The following is a 14073-nucleotide window of genomic DNA, read 5'->3' as shown; positions in this document are numbered from 1 at the left end:
GACACCCTTTAGTCATTTTTAGTTCAGTGTTCTTAAATAATGGGACTGGTATTTTTGCCTATTCATCTTGAGCCATCACCCTGATCTCCTGGACTGGCGTAGAACGTAGAACACCAGTGGAGCTGTGCAGCTGGTCAGCCTCTCATGATTAGTGAGAAGGCTACAATAACTCCAGACATGATTCTGAGAAATAACTTTTCCACAATGATGCCTCTTGTACGTCTTCTTCTTGTCTTCTGGGAGACGCCGGCGTCATTCCCAGTCAAGAGAAAACCTGCTGGTTGAATAAAGTAACTAAGTCAAAATTTTCCAGGAGTTTGAATGATTTCAGGCTTGACTAAACACACACACACACACACACACACACATTTATATTTAAAAACCATATTGGAACAGACAGGACCTCAACATGTCCTTTCAACTCTTTATTACTGAACACTGAATTGTAGCACAACACCTTTTTCCGCCATCATTTTGCTGACCATTGAGTGAAGGCTAATAATTTAATACAAAAAACGAAAAAGTTGAGAATAAATAAAAATAATCTTGGAGAAAAAAAAACAGAAATGCAGAGGAAAACGAAGACGTCTTCAAGTTTTCAAGACTTTAATCAAACGATGGTAGAGCTGCTTTCACAAGCACGGAACCCGAGTTCAGTCGCCACTTCGTCTCTGCCAGACTGAAAACAACAGCCAGAGTTTCATGACATGATTTCACATTTGGCTCATGAAGTTGAACCTTGTGCCAGAGTGAGCAGCAGATTTAAATGACCTCAAGAACAAGAATAAATACTGCACTTCCAGTCCCACCAGCAGACATAAAGCACGGGTTCAGAGGGTCCAGGGCCTCCTGGCAGGACCAGGACCCAACGTTCATGACCGCCGTCACTGGTTTATCGTGGCCTCATGAGAGCGACTGTGTTGTCAGAGGGTCAGAATGAGCCCTTTACATCTGCAGGAGGAGGTCACGCCCCACAAAGCTCGCCAGGCTGCCAGCGGTAACCAGCAGTCGTAGCCGCTCGTTACCGCTGGCACGCAGCGTGTCTGTTTACATCAGCTGATCAGGGACCCTGGCCATCCACCCTGGTGACGGAGCGATCAATGAGGACACGAGGAGATCCAACCCAGACCCCTGAGCAGGGCTCCGTCAGGAAGACGAGCACTTACCAGGTTGTTTGCCTGAGTGTTCTGAGGACAGACGTGACAGAACATGGACTCCCGGCTGGTACCGGTCACTACCGCCACTCCTCCATTTCAACACCACCTTGATCTGTTTTTAGAAATCAAACCACAGCAGATCTACGTCAGAAGCAGCAGTCCAGCTCCTGGAGGGGGTGGGACTACTATTTCTCTCCGGCTCTGTTTGAGACGTCGTAGGCTAACAAAGTATTTTCTCTGGGTGGATCGATGGCGTCTCTGGACCAGAGGTTGCTGCTAACAACGCGTCACCACTGCGAGGATACAAGAAACCAAAGTTCATGACGTGTCTGCAGCCCCACTGGCAACTGGTGATGTCCCTACAGGAGAGGCAACCTGATATGGCCACTAGGTGGCGGTGGTGAGGGAGCGTGGAGGACTGGCGCCGTGGGAATCGCGGTTAAGGCCAGGTTAAGGCTACTGCAGGGCTACTGCAGGGCTGAAGTACCACAGGTGGTTCCATGCAGCGGGTTTGGTTTGAGAGTGTCTCCGAGAACAGATCCGACCGAGAAGGTCCCGGCGTGGTCCTCCGCCTCTTGATGGCCTTTCGTGGAACAACTGCTGCTTCCTCCCTCCGTTTCATTAAATTAAAAAAACAACAACACAACACTGCAGGGGACAGTTCAGATCTCGCTCACAGACACCGGTGCTAGTCGATGAGCGTGCCGTGCTCTATCCTGGTGATGGTCCAGTCGGGCGGGACACCCTCGGTGAACTCCCTCTGGAACCTGTCAGAGGGAGAGACGGTCATGAGGAGGTGCTGCAGCTCACAGGCTCCACGTGCACACACAGACGTTCACTCACTCATAATTAGCGGTTAGCACCATCTTGTGCTCTTCCTCTTCTTGCTCTCCGAACGTCACTTTGAAGGTCAGAGTGTCCTTGAGAGGTGTTCCCGCCTTCCCAGGGTCAGGAAGGTGAGCGTTGGTCAGATACCAGAATCGCAGCAGAATGCTGACGAACCTCCTCCCTGGGGAGACAGAGACACTGCCGGTTAATCAGCTCTGCTCCCGCGACCTGCGCGCCGATGAGGTCCGCGGCGGTCCTCGCGACCTACCGTCGTCATCGCCGTGGATGCGCACGTCTCCTGTTGCGGTGTGGATGAGCTGGTCCGGGTCCGCCGAGAGCGCCGTCATGTCGCTGGACGACAGCAGCCTACACTTCTCCTCCAGTTTCTGAATGAGCTGTGATAAAGAAGACCCACCTGCGAGTTCAGCCTCCTGCAGCAGAGGTGGGGCCGCAGACCCGCGTTCCACACCCAGAAGGCCGATGATCGTTTGATTCGGTGAAACCAACCGTTGGGATTTGAAGCAGTTTATTTAAACCAGCGACCATTTCATCCCTTCAAGTCTCAACACTTGAGACCCACAGAGAGCCGGAGTCAGGAGACTTACCGCCGCCACCAGCAGGCTTACGCGTGACACTTCAGGACATTTTGCTGAACGTGCTCGCCTTCATAAACTGGCTGAGGCCGATTGTGACTGCAGGGGGGTCTGACTGGTGTCTCACATCAAATCTTTTCTGTCCACTCTTATTTTGTAAACTGGGATTTGCTGTGTCCAGACATAAGAAGTCTACAAGACATAAACCTCACGTCTCAGTGGAGAACTTTATGCTTTGCAACCACTGTTTACGCGACTGTAGTTTATTGTAGTTTCTTTATTGTCATTTCCCCACTGAGGGACGAACAGAGGATAGGGGTATCTTATCTTATCTTATCTTATCTTATGAAAGAGTGTCCGGACGGAGCGGATCGGTAGCAGCCTGACTCAGGCTTCAAACCTCCACCGACCTGGTTTGAGTCTGACCAGACTGTGTTTGTTTCACCTCATCCTGAGACGCAGAAACATTCAAATGAACCCAAACCCAGAGTCAGCCAGGTTGAGTTTACCTACCCCCCCCCCCCCCACACACACACACACACACACACACACTCACGTCGGCGGCCACCAGCCCCTCCAGAGCCCCAAACTGACACTGTGACAACAGTCTGGAAACATGGAAGAAGGCCTGCAAGAGACACAACAACAGACACAGAGCGGCTTAAAGGTTAATTAACAGCAGGAGGTGAATCAGCAGCTGGCCCGCGGACCTGCTTCGCTCCCTCCGAGAACTCCTCGATGCTGAACTCCTGGTCCAAGTAGGCTCGGATCAGAAAGAAGTAAATCCTAGTGCGGATCCAGTTGTACGGGTCGGGGATCTCCAGGACCACCATCTTCCGCCTCCGCGGGCCCTGGTCCGAGCTGTAGGCCCGCACCACTGCTGCGACACCGGCAGCTGCTGACACGGGCCGCGGCGTCCTGGCGGGCGGGTTCAGGCCTACGGTTTCCCGCCTCAACAGCCGAGAGAGGCTGGGTGTCGTCAGGAACCTGGAGCTGCCTCTCGTCAGGAGTATGGTCAGGAGGACCGCCATCTTGCTTTGACTCGTGACGTGTTCCTGTCCGCCAGCTTGTATCTTCCGACCCTAAACAATGCTATATTAAATATAGTGACATAGTGAAGGTAAACATACAACTATTACACAAAGAAAATCTGAATATCCACGATCACGCACGACGTTTTTAACTTTTCTGTCAGATCGCTCTCCGTCGTTGTTTCCATGGGGAGCACTAATAATGTGACACAGGGAACTTCTGCTGTTTTCCTCGCAAACCATATTAAATGGCGATCCAGGAAAAAGTGGCTGTGCCCACATACACAGGTGTAGACAGGGAGGTTTTCCTACGAGACATTTATCCACAGGTAACATGTTCTTGTGTGTCTGTCTCTCGTGTAGCAAAACCCAAAGAAGAAGCTGGTTTACTTTGCAGCAGAAACGTCACCAGCTCCTGATAAACGCTCCCAGTCTCGTTCCTGCTGCTTCTCTCCAGCTTATATCCTCGTAAAGTTTACATTTTGTTCATATACAAATATATAAACAATATCTATACGTGTTTAGGTTTTCAAACTGCAATTCTTTTGACTGATATTACCGTTCAGTATCACTTGTGGTCTAAGAGGAAATGTTAGTTTTTATGAAACCCCTCTGTTTGTCCTTCAATGATCAATGATAAGAAGAATGAACTTGTGTCAGCACAGACGCTTTCTTCAGTCTGTCAAAGATGGCGGTGCAGCCAGAACACCTCTGTGGCCTCAGGCTTTATTTAAAAGGGTGCTTTGACTCACGGTTGAATTTCTAATGAATTTAATTCCTGCAGTGTGAAATTGGCTGGAGGTCATTTAGTAATTTTGAGTAAATGAGCTCATTTTGCAGCCCCAGGAGGACGCACTGATGTCGGAAACCATTGTGTGTGATGGTACGCTTTGGAGCTGTTGTCCTTTAGAGTCAAGCTTGACCGTTTATCCACATTTGTCAGCAGTGGTCGTTGTTGGATGAACGAAGCCTCAGAGGAGTGCTAAAACATGTTTGTGAGGACCAACGGGGCTGCCAGTGTCCCAGCTGACTGGGGATCCACACATTTTTCGTCTCCCTCAGGAACAGAGGACATGCAGCTGTCTGTCCATCACGTTGGTTCAGTGGCCGAGGGTTATTTTGGCGCTACATTTTCTCATTCTAAGTCCAGTGAGAGTTCAGCAATTTTGTGTAACATTCACTGTTATGAAATTTTTTTTTTTCGTGCGCTGGAAGGAAAGATAGAAAGTCAACTGGACATGTCATCAAACGTCACCATAATTTCATGAGTGAACTTCTGAAACCTCCAGCAATGTTTTATCAATGTCCGTGTGTTTATATGATGCGACTTTGTGTGTTTGACTCGGTGGTCCAGCGTCGACCAGCCGTCCTCAGGGGCGTGTCTCTGGGACCCTGCCTGGACAGGTGGACCACCGAGTACCTCGCACAGAAAGGAGGAGCCAAGGACATCAAGGTTCATGTGTCCACTGTTCCACAGATGAACTTCCTTCACAAGAACTTTGTGTACAAGTGAGATCTCACACACACACACACACACACACACACACACACACACACACACACACACACACACACACACACACTTCAGATTTCTCATTTTCTTTCCTTTTTTTATTCAATCTGCAGTCTCTCAGACAGACTAACTGAGATGACCATCTCTTCCTCACAGGACGCTGCCGTTCGATGAGTTTGTGCGAAGGGCATCTGAGCAGAGACACTCTGACTTCTTCCTGTCTGAGGTTCGTCTCTCTTGACCGGTGTCATGTAAAGTGTTTGATGTCCTCTTTGATAAGAGTCGGTCTTCTTCTAGGAGGAGAGCTATTATCTGCGATCTGTGGGAGAAGACGTCCGAAAGGTACCCTGAAACAAACGCCAACGTCTGAATGTCTCGACATGTAGACGTGACTCTTGGTCCCCGGCAGGAACCAGCTGATCTCAGCCGACAGTTCCCCGACCTGGCTGACGACTTCCACGTCCCCGACTTCTTTGAGCCTCATCAGTTCTTCTCCAGCGTGTTCCGGATCAGCTCCTGCGGCCTGCAGCTGTGGACCCACTACGATGTGAGGACGCTTCAGCTAAACAGTGTTTGATGACACGTGTGTAAACAGGAGGACACGTCAGCAGCACAGCGGGGTTATGATGACGTTGTAGTTGGTTTTGTGTTCCTGAAGTTCATTTAAATGTGGAAACGAAGAACCCCTCGAACAAACACTGCTCTGAAGCCTCAAATTCTTCTGGTTCCTCTCTCCTGTGGTGGAGATCCAGGCCTCAGTAACCTGCCTCATCTTCTGCCCTTTGTCTCCCAGGTGATGGACAACCTGCTGGCTCAGGTGACGGGGACCAAGAGGGTGGTTCTCTACAGCCCCCAGGATGCATTGCACCTCTATCTGTCAGGTAGGTGGGCAAACAGATCAGAGATCCGTCAGCCTGGAGCGTTCCGGTCCTCAGCTGGGATTCCTCTTGTTGCTTTAAATGGTGAAAAACATACATGTGATATATGCTTGACCAGCAGGGGGCACCATAATGAAGCTGAAGTGGTTTTGCTGGACGGAGCTTCTTCAAACCCGCCTGTGACGACAGTCTGTGTGCTCTTGGTACAATAACTTGTTCAAACTATTTGATCCTGATGCTCATCTGTGGAGGAACGGCTCTCTCGAGGACGCCACCTGGTCCAAAAGATCATATTTCCTCCATCTTAAGTTGCACATCAGCGCTCTTAACTCAGCCCGGTGTCCAGTGAGGCTCATTGTAAGCCGTCGACCACTAGGTGGCGTGGCAGAGGGACAGTTTGAGTCTTGAGCCTGGACCTGATTAGTGCCGCTTGCAGCTTTGATTTGTGGGTGTTCTTTAATGGCAGGACACAACATCATGATGTCATTTGATTGAACTGGTCAGGTGACAAGTCTGAGGTCCTGGACATCGACTCGCCGGACCTGAAGCTGTTCCCTGAGTTCGTGAAGGCGGTGAGACACGAGTGCGTGCTGCTGCCGGGAGATCTGCTCTTTATTCCCGGTGAGGCGATTATAAACTGGTTTATTTTCTCATCCCAGTTCCAACATTAACTGGGTTTCTCACTGTTTCTCAGCGCTGTGGTTCCACAACACCCTGGCTTTACAGTTCGGTGTGGGTGTTAATGTGTTTTGGCGCCATCTAGCGGCAGACAGTTACGACAGGAAGGACCCATACGGCAATAAAGACCCAGTGGCGGCAGGTCGAGCCCTTCAAGTGTTGGAAAGAGTGCTGCACCTCCTGGATGACCTGCCACCTGATTACCGGGACTTCTACGGGCGTCGTATGATCCAGCGCATCCAGGGGCGGACGTTCTGTGACTGTCCATCGAGCCTGAATCCTCAGATCGCAAATTACGCCCAACAACATCCGGCGAACCAGGACGGGAGTCCAGAGAAACATGACGTCAGCAATAAAACATTTTGACGCATCATGATTTGTTCCTTGAGTTTTAGCCTGACATCGGCATGGAGAAGTTAAATGGCTCACACGCACACAAGTGCCGCACCGTGTGTGTGTGTGTGTGTGTGTGCGCGTGCGCGCGCTCCTCCTCCTTTAGTCATGTGATGGTTGCAACCACAGGTCTTGGATCAGTTGATTTGTGTCGTGGTTGTTTAATCTCTTTTTTCAACTTTTATCCAAAGAGTACTTGGTCATTGTACAGTCCTCTTAGTACATGGAAGTACTTGGTACCTCTAACCCCCCCCCCCCCCCCCACCCGGCCCTCTGCTTCATGCCTGACGTCTTCCAGCCCTACGATGGTGGGGGTTTGGTTAAGAGTGGAAGGTTTTCCTTTGACATCAACCAGTCGTGGCGTTTGTTGGCTGCCGGTTCGCCTGCTGGTCCTCGGGATGTTTGGGAGTTTTTACTGCAGGTTGTCATGGAAATGTGACCCCTATGCTAACTAGTACTGCTAACTTTGAAGAGGATGAGGTGGTGATGTCATCGACCTGGTGATGTTGACATCGTTCTGATTTTTGGCCTTAAACACTCCCATGGCCTATGAGGTGGCAGCATGTCTGCCTGGGAGGAGGAGCCTTCCTTTGGATGCAACCGGTCCAGGACGGGGCAGTTGGTCTCCTGGTCTTGGACCTGTGAGTCCACGTTGGGGCTCAGGCGTTGGCAGCACAGCATCATAACAAGGGGAGGAGACAGTTTTTGATGGCAAATTCCACTCAGTGTTCTTGATGAATCCCAGGTTCATCTGAAGCTGGTGGCTCTTCCTCCATCGCACCTTCTCACATCAAACAGAACGTGAAGGTGGAGTCAGAGGCTGACAGGAAGTTTGACAGGTTACCCGATCCCACCAGACAGGAAGCCCCCACAAAACGTGACGCGTCTGCTGAGCGGATGGTGGACATTTCTGCTGCTTCGTCAACAATCTGTAGCGCCATAACTAACCCTTGACCTCGACGTCTCGGTATTCTGTGGATTTTTTGTTGTAGCAACCGTGGTTAGGAGAGAAGGGATGAATGATGGTGATCTGCAACGAGTTTTACATGGAAACCAAATCAGTGTTTTGGCTTCCACGCCGTCCGACGCGGCGGTTCCACATCAACACGACGGGAGGACTGTTCATCGCACGCATGAATCCAGACCCTGCGGAGTTTGACAAAGATGTTTACTTGATAAAAGCTCTTAGTCACAGAGCTAATGAGTTCCTCGGGGGGGGGGGGGGGGGGGGGGAGTCTCGAAGTATTTCTTCTGAACTACACCTGAACTGTGGAGAGGAAGTTGTGTGATCAGGTCGATGAATGAGATCGTGTTCATGGGAGCGTCGCTCTGACTTGTCAGGTGGTTTCATTTGTTTCAGTCTGCATGTTGTATTCACTGTTAACGCTTCATGGAGGCTGAACTCAATGTAACATATTTAACCCTTGGTGGTCATGTAGAAGTGGTCAAATACAGATACCTTTACTTTGTGATCATGTTTGCAGTATATCTCCTCATACTGTGCAGTAATTCTACCATCATTTGTCTGATCTGGATCCACAGAAACCTTCATGAGCCCATGTACATTTTCATTGCAGCTTTGCTACTCAACTCTGTTTTGTTTAGCACGACTATCTACCCAAAGCTTCTGATGGACTTCTTGTCTGAGAGACAGATCATCTCTTACTCAGCCTGTCTTGTCCAGTACTTTCTGTATTATTCTTTTGGAGGTTCAGATTTCTTACTGCTGGCAGCCATGGCTTATGACAGGTATGTGTCTATATGCAGACCTCTGCAGTACCCAACCATCATGAGCAGGACGACCGTCAGCGCTCTCTTAGCGTTGGCCTGGTTGCTGCCGGCCTGCCAGGTTGCAGCAGCAGTTGTCGTCATCTCAAAACTGGAGATCTGTAGTTCTACTCTGGGCAGTGTTTTTTGCCGTAATTCTGTCCACAGGCTTCACTGTGTGAGCTTAAGAGTTCTTTCTGTGTACGGTCTGGTGGTTTTGGTGAATGTTGCTCTTCTGCCTGTGTGCTTCATTCTCTCCACATACACAAAGATATTCATAATCACGTATCACAGTTGTGGAGCAGTCAGGAAGAAGGCAGCAGAGACCTGTTTACCCCACCTGCTGGTTCTACTCAGCTTCTCCTCTTCCTGTGTGTTTGATATCGTCAGCGATCAGGTGGAGGTGGAGTTTTCAAAGACGGTCCGTCTGATAATGACCTTTCAAATCGTTCTCTATCATCCTCTCTTTAATCCAATCATTTACGGCCTGAAGATGAGAGAAATCTCCAACCACCTCCAGAGGCTGTGCTGTTGCGGCAAAGCCACGCCCTGAGTGACGCAAACACACAACTCTCTCTGTGAGAAAGACGCATTCATGTTGACTCTCTGATTGCTGGGTCAAACGGAGCTGACGTGAAACGGCTGATGAACCGGCGCCGCTTGGAGGCAGAGGGAGTTTGCTTGGTGTCAAATGTCAGAAGGATGCGACTCCTCAGATGAACCCTGTCACTGTTCTTGTCCTTTTATTGTCTGAGACAGCATGAGTGTGTCAGGTTCCCCTCAGGTTCAGTCAGACTTCCCCACACATGGAAGTTCCCCTGGAGGTCAACAGTGTCAGAACGTAGGGAAACACCTGGAACCTGTGGCTTCACGCTGGTTTCCAACAGAAGATCATGATTATTGTCATCTTCTTTTCCTGCCAACCACGGAGGCTGGGCCTCACCCCGGCCCTCACCCCCTCACCCCGGCCCTCACCCCCTCACCCCGGCCCTCACCACCTCACTCTGGCCCTCACCCCGGCCCTCACCCCCTCACCCCGGCCCTCACCCCCTCACCCCGGCCCTCACCCCCTCACTCTGGCCCTCACCCCCTCACCCCGGCCCTCACCCCCTCACCCCGGCCCTCACCCTTTCCCTTTTACGTTGCATCTTTTGAAGAGAACGCAGTCGCAGTGCGAGCAGTAACGTATCGTGTCAGTTCAGAATTACAGGACGTGAGTTCCAACATGACGATGGGTGACTGAACATTTTCAATGCTCTTTTTTTTAGAAGTTTGAATGCCCCCCCCCCCCCTCTAAGAACTCATAGTATTTATATTTCAGATGTACCACAGAGACAAATTGTGACAAGAGCTGCTTCTGGATACTGCAGTAATTTCATTCGAGTGTGAACTACGAGGAACAACTACAATATCAGCAGGTATCTGTCCAGTCAGGGAGGGGCAGGGCCCCCAGCAGGGGAGGGGCAGGGCCCTCAGCAGGGGAGGGGCAGGGCCTCTGACACTGGTCAGAAGACAACATTTGTTCCTCCATCTGTCGTTTGTTCTCCAGAGCCAAATAAAGCTGACTGACTTCCCTCACTCTCGTCTACTTCTTCTTGCCCCCCCCCCCCTCGGTTCGTACGCTCCACAACCCAGACAGGGTTTTTTTAGACAGTTTTTCAAAGTTATAGTCCAGGGGACCAGAATGAGGTAAATGAGGGCCCACAGGTGATTCCTGCTCAGGGAATCTGTGACCCAGTGCCAGACATGTGACCCCACCATCCGTGGAGGTGGAGAAATCAAACACACTCTGATGCTCCACACAGGCGTATCAGAGTTCAAGTACACCGAGCTCATGCTTGGACCCTCAAACTACAGATCAAAGTTTAGTCCAGTGGGTCAGTACACCTCAGTGAAAATGAAGCACTGCGAGTAGAGGGAGGGGCCACACCTCAGCCAATCAGGGGGCGGCATGAAACCCACCTGCTGGAATATGTTGATGAACCGGAACTGGTGTGACTGGATGAGTCGGTCTGGTGAACTGGGAGGTCACTATGGAAAGATCCACTTGGTACCAGTAACTGATCTCTGTATTGATGCATTGATCACTGACCAAACACTCAAGTATCTTATAAATGTAGGAAAATAACGAGGCCTCTGATGTCGGCGCTTCCATCCAGCTGATGGAGGAACACGTGACATCAGCAGACAGCTGGAGCCTCGGTTGGAGTACTTCTAATAGTTGTACACACCCAGTATATGCTCGGTACACACTGGGTTCGGGCTCAGTACACACTCATGGGGAGAGTTCCGGCCGGTTCGGGAGCTCCGGCTCCATCACGTCCCTACCAGAGGGATTCAGACTGATCACCACCAGGGGTGTTGGGATCTTCCCTCCTGCTTGTGAGCTCGCGGACAACCAGTGGTACACGTGCCTCAGTTTGAGAATCACTGGTTTTGACAACTGGGGAGGAAGTTGTTGAGGTTGCTAACATCCGACTGTGCAGGAAGGAAGGAGGAAACAAAGACGGAAGAACATCAAACACAAACACGTGAGGAAGAAAAGAACTCAAGAACGAAACCACAGACAAAACTAGAAGTCCAGGATCACAAGAACAAAGTGACACTCGTTACAGTCCAGACCGGACCGGACCGGACCGTAACAGACAGGACTGCACCAAACTGGACCACAACAGACCAGATTGTACCTGCCAGGACTGTGCCAAACCAGACCGTACCACGAAGGACTGCACCAGACAGAACCATACCATACTGGACCGTATCAGTTCGGGAACGTACCAGACAGGACTGTATGAGACAGAACTGCATCAGACTGGACTGTACAAGACTGGGCCATGACAGACAAGACCGTACCAGACCGGACCACAGGACATTACCAGACAGGACCGTACCGTACCAAAAAGGACTGCACCAGACCACACCGTACCTGAGTGGACTGTACCACACAGAACTTTACCAGACTGGACCACACCAGTCGGGATGGTACCAGACTGGCAGTGAATGTTCCACGTGTCTGAGCAGTTGTGGAAACATCGTTCTTTACACTGAAAAGACACAGAAGAGCTGTGACCCGCAGCTCAGGGTGGATTTGGACCAGCGCACCGTTCCTGCTGCTCAAGGCTTTGGAACTGCGTTGCCGCCACCTTGTTTTACCTCCGGTTCACTTCAAGTTGTTTTGTTTCTGTGACGTCACCTCCTGATGTGTACCTTCATGAGATCATCCAGGTTGTTAATCTGACCATCAGGTGTAGAAAGTGGCACGGCACCTTGCTCAAAGGCGCTTCAACAGAGGGCAGGGAATAAAAATACTGTTTATACAGAGAAAAGTAAAGTTAAAAAGTAGAGCTGGCGGCAGGGTTCTGTACTGAGGGACCTCAGGCCTCAGGGGGCTGGAGTGACTCCAGTCGGCCTGGAAGCAGTGACTAATGACCCAGTGCTCCCAGTGGGTGGCCTAATGGGATCTTCTACCAGGTAAATACCTCGCATCAGTGACCAGCAACAACAAATGATGCAACACCCGGTAGCTCCACCAACTCTCTCCATGACTGTCGGGCTCAGCGACAGAAGTTGGCCCAGGAGGCGAGCGGTACAACGGATTTCATCATACTTGTGACAGAGGAGGTCAAAAAGGTCATTATCACAGGGCTCCTTTGAGACCAAAGGAGCTCTACAGGTAACCGTACACGACCTGAGCCTTCAACCACAGCAGTAACCATGGCAACAGTAGTAACAGCTGTCTAACAGTTGATGCTTTTCTCATTGTGATTGATTGAACCTCTCAGATAAAGAAAGGAGGACCTTGATGAATGGCCCCGACATCTATCCATCTACACACACACGGCGAGAGGCGGGGTTCCCCCTGGACAGGTCACCAGTCCATGGCAGGGCCAACACATAGAGACAGACAACCATTGGCTCTCCCAGCCACGCCTACGGTCAATTTAGAGTCTGGATTAACCTGGTCCCTCTTGATGTCTTTGGACTGTGGAGGAAGCTGGAGTACCAGAGAGAACCCAGCAGGAACAGGGAGAACATGGAGACTCACCCAGAAAGACCCCGTGCTGCAGCCGGGGCTCCACCCACAACCTTCTTGCTGGGGGCCACAGGGAGGACCACTGCTCCACCGGGCCGGCCTCCATTGACAGTGATTCATCTCATGGTCTTTGTGGACCCATGACCTTCAAGTAAAACACTGATTTAAGGCGAATACAAATCTGGTTTAAGTTTTATTGCACAAAGAAAACACCGCTCTGCTTCCTTACAAACACGTTAAAGCTTGTAAACAGTGACGCAGCGTCTCCCCAGTGTCTCCGGCGTCTCCTGCCGTCACCACCTCCAGTCCCTGTTGTCTCCGCGTTGGAAGTGTGCAGAAGCCGACAGTGAGGACCGCGTGAAGCAGGAGCAGCTCGAGGGAAAGCTGTGACCGCGTGGTTATGAACTACTGTGAGTCATCAACAATCAAAAATAGTTTGGCTTTGGATGCAAACGAGGAAAACACACACGTGTGCTTGTTCATTCATCAACACACAAACTGTCCTGAACATGTCGCACCGCCTCCATGTGAACGAGGCCAGAGGCAGCAGCAGGAGGACGCTTCGACAACGTCGTCATGACAACAGACGAGTCTTCGGAGTGATGTTTCCGTGGGGCGGAGTCGTGTCCTCTAGCCGTCGCCACATGGATTTCCTGAGTGTGCGCACATGGCTACACACACTCCTCATCAGACAGAAATGGCACGTTGCTTGTTTGTGTTCTCTATAAGTGGATTTTTTATGTTTTTTTTTCTTTGCTATCAAGCGAGCGACCCGACTCTTGTCCCAGGCGAGCGGCCAGGTGGAGGAGATGTGCGGCGTGGCTGCTAGGGCGTCTGGGCCAGGCCGCGGCTGGACTTCATCTTCTCCAGCCGTTTGGACAGATGGCTGTTGTTGGCCTCCAGTTCGTCCACCTTGTCCAGCGCAGACCGCAACTGTGTGGTCGGACAGGGAGGAGAGCGTGAGACATGCTGGTTCCTTCTGGCGTGCACTCATCTGACATGCTCGCGCGTGTGTCCTACGACCTCTGTCTCTCTCTCTCTATAAATATAAATATATCTAAATAGGACATTTTACATAAACGAGCTTTGCTGTGTGTCCACAGCTCAGTCTCCTGCTCCAGAGACGCTCTGCTGCATGAAACTGTTTGAGACCTCCTTTGTAACTCAGGTGTTAGAACCAATTTTTCTACATTTTATTTTCT

The 14073-nt window shown here is 50.7% G+C and overlaps 4 protein-coding genes across 4 annotated transcripts in view; 2 read left to right on the top strand and 2 right to left on the bottom strand.

The window, feature by feature from the left end:
• Positions 1-412: 412 nt before the first annotated feature.
• On the bottom strand, positions 413-13276 carry maip1 (matrix AAA peptidase interacting protein 1). Its single transcript, XM_086219550.1, has 7 exons — positions 13101-13276; positions 12884-13016; positions 3289-3660; positions 3135-3206; positions 2254-2380; positions 2001-2166; positions 413-1924 (listed from the first exon to the last, which is right to left on the bottom strand). The coding sequence occupies exons 2-7, from the start codon at positions 12989-12991 to the stop codon at positions 1846-1848; spliced, it is 924 nt and encodes a 307-aa protein (XP_086075676.1). The 5' UTR covers positions 12992-13016; positions 13101-13276; the 3' UTR covers positions 413-1845.
• tyw5 (tRNA-yW synthesizing protein 5) lies at positions 3164-8240 on the top strand. Its single transcript, XM_086219549.1, has 8 exons — positions 3164-3938; positions 4964-5118; positions 5279-5348; positions 5420-5464; positions 5532-5669; positions 5916-6003; positions 6505-6621; positions 6695-8240. Exons 1-8 carry the CDS (start codon positions 3858-3860, stop codon positions 7042-7044), a joined length of 1044 nt encoding a protein of 347 aa, XP_086075675.1. The 5' UTR covers positions 3164-3857; the 3' UTR covers positions 7045-8240.
• On the top strand, positions 8307-10385 carry LOC147251696 (olfactory receptor 11A1-like). The gene has a single exon (XM_086221155.1). It carries the CDS (start codon positions 8462-8464, stop codon positions 9389-9391), a length of 930 nt encoding a protein of 309 aa, XP_086077281.1. The 5' UTR covers positions 8307-8461; the 3' UTR covers positions 9392-10385.
• The window catches only part of lrrfip1a (leucine rich repeat (in FLII) interacting protein 1a), a 36454-nt gene continuing 35656 nt past the window's right edge, over positions 13276-14073 (bottom strand). The window contains exon 26 of the mRNA XM_086219548.1: positions 13276-13804. Coding sequence (XP_086075674.1) covers positions 13697-13804 — 108 coding nt within the window. The 3' untranslated portion in view covers positions 13276-13696. The remainder of the gene's footprint in view (positions 13805-14073) is intronic.

This window comes from Aulostomus chinensis, chromosome 12, assembly GCF_037954235.1.
Source record: "Aulostomus chinensis isolate RoL2024-O1b breed Wild chromosome 12, RoL_Achi_v1.0, whole genome shotgun sequence".
Taxonomy (NCBI): Eukaryota; Metazoa; Chordata; class Actinopteri; order Syngnathiformes; family Aulostomidae; genus Aulostomus; species Aulostomus chinensis.
This window is presented reverse-complemented; position numbering and strand designations above follow the sequence as displayed.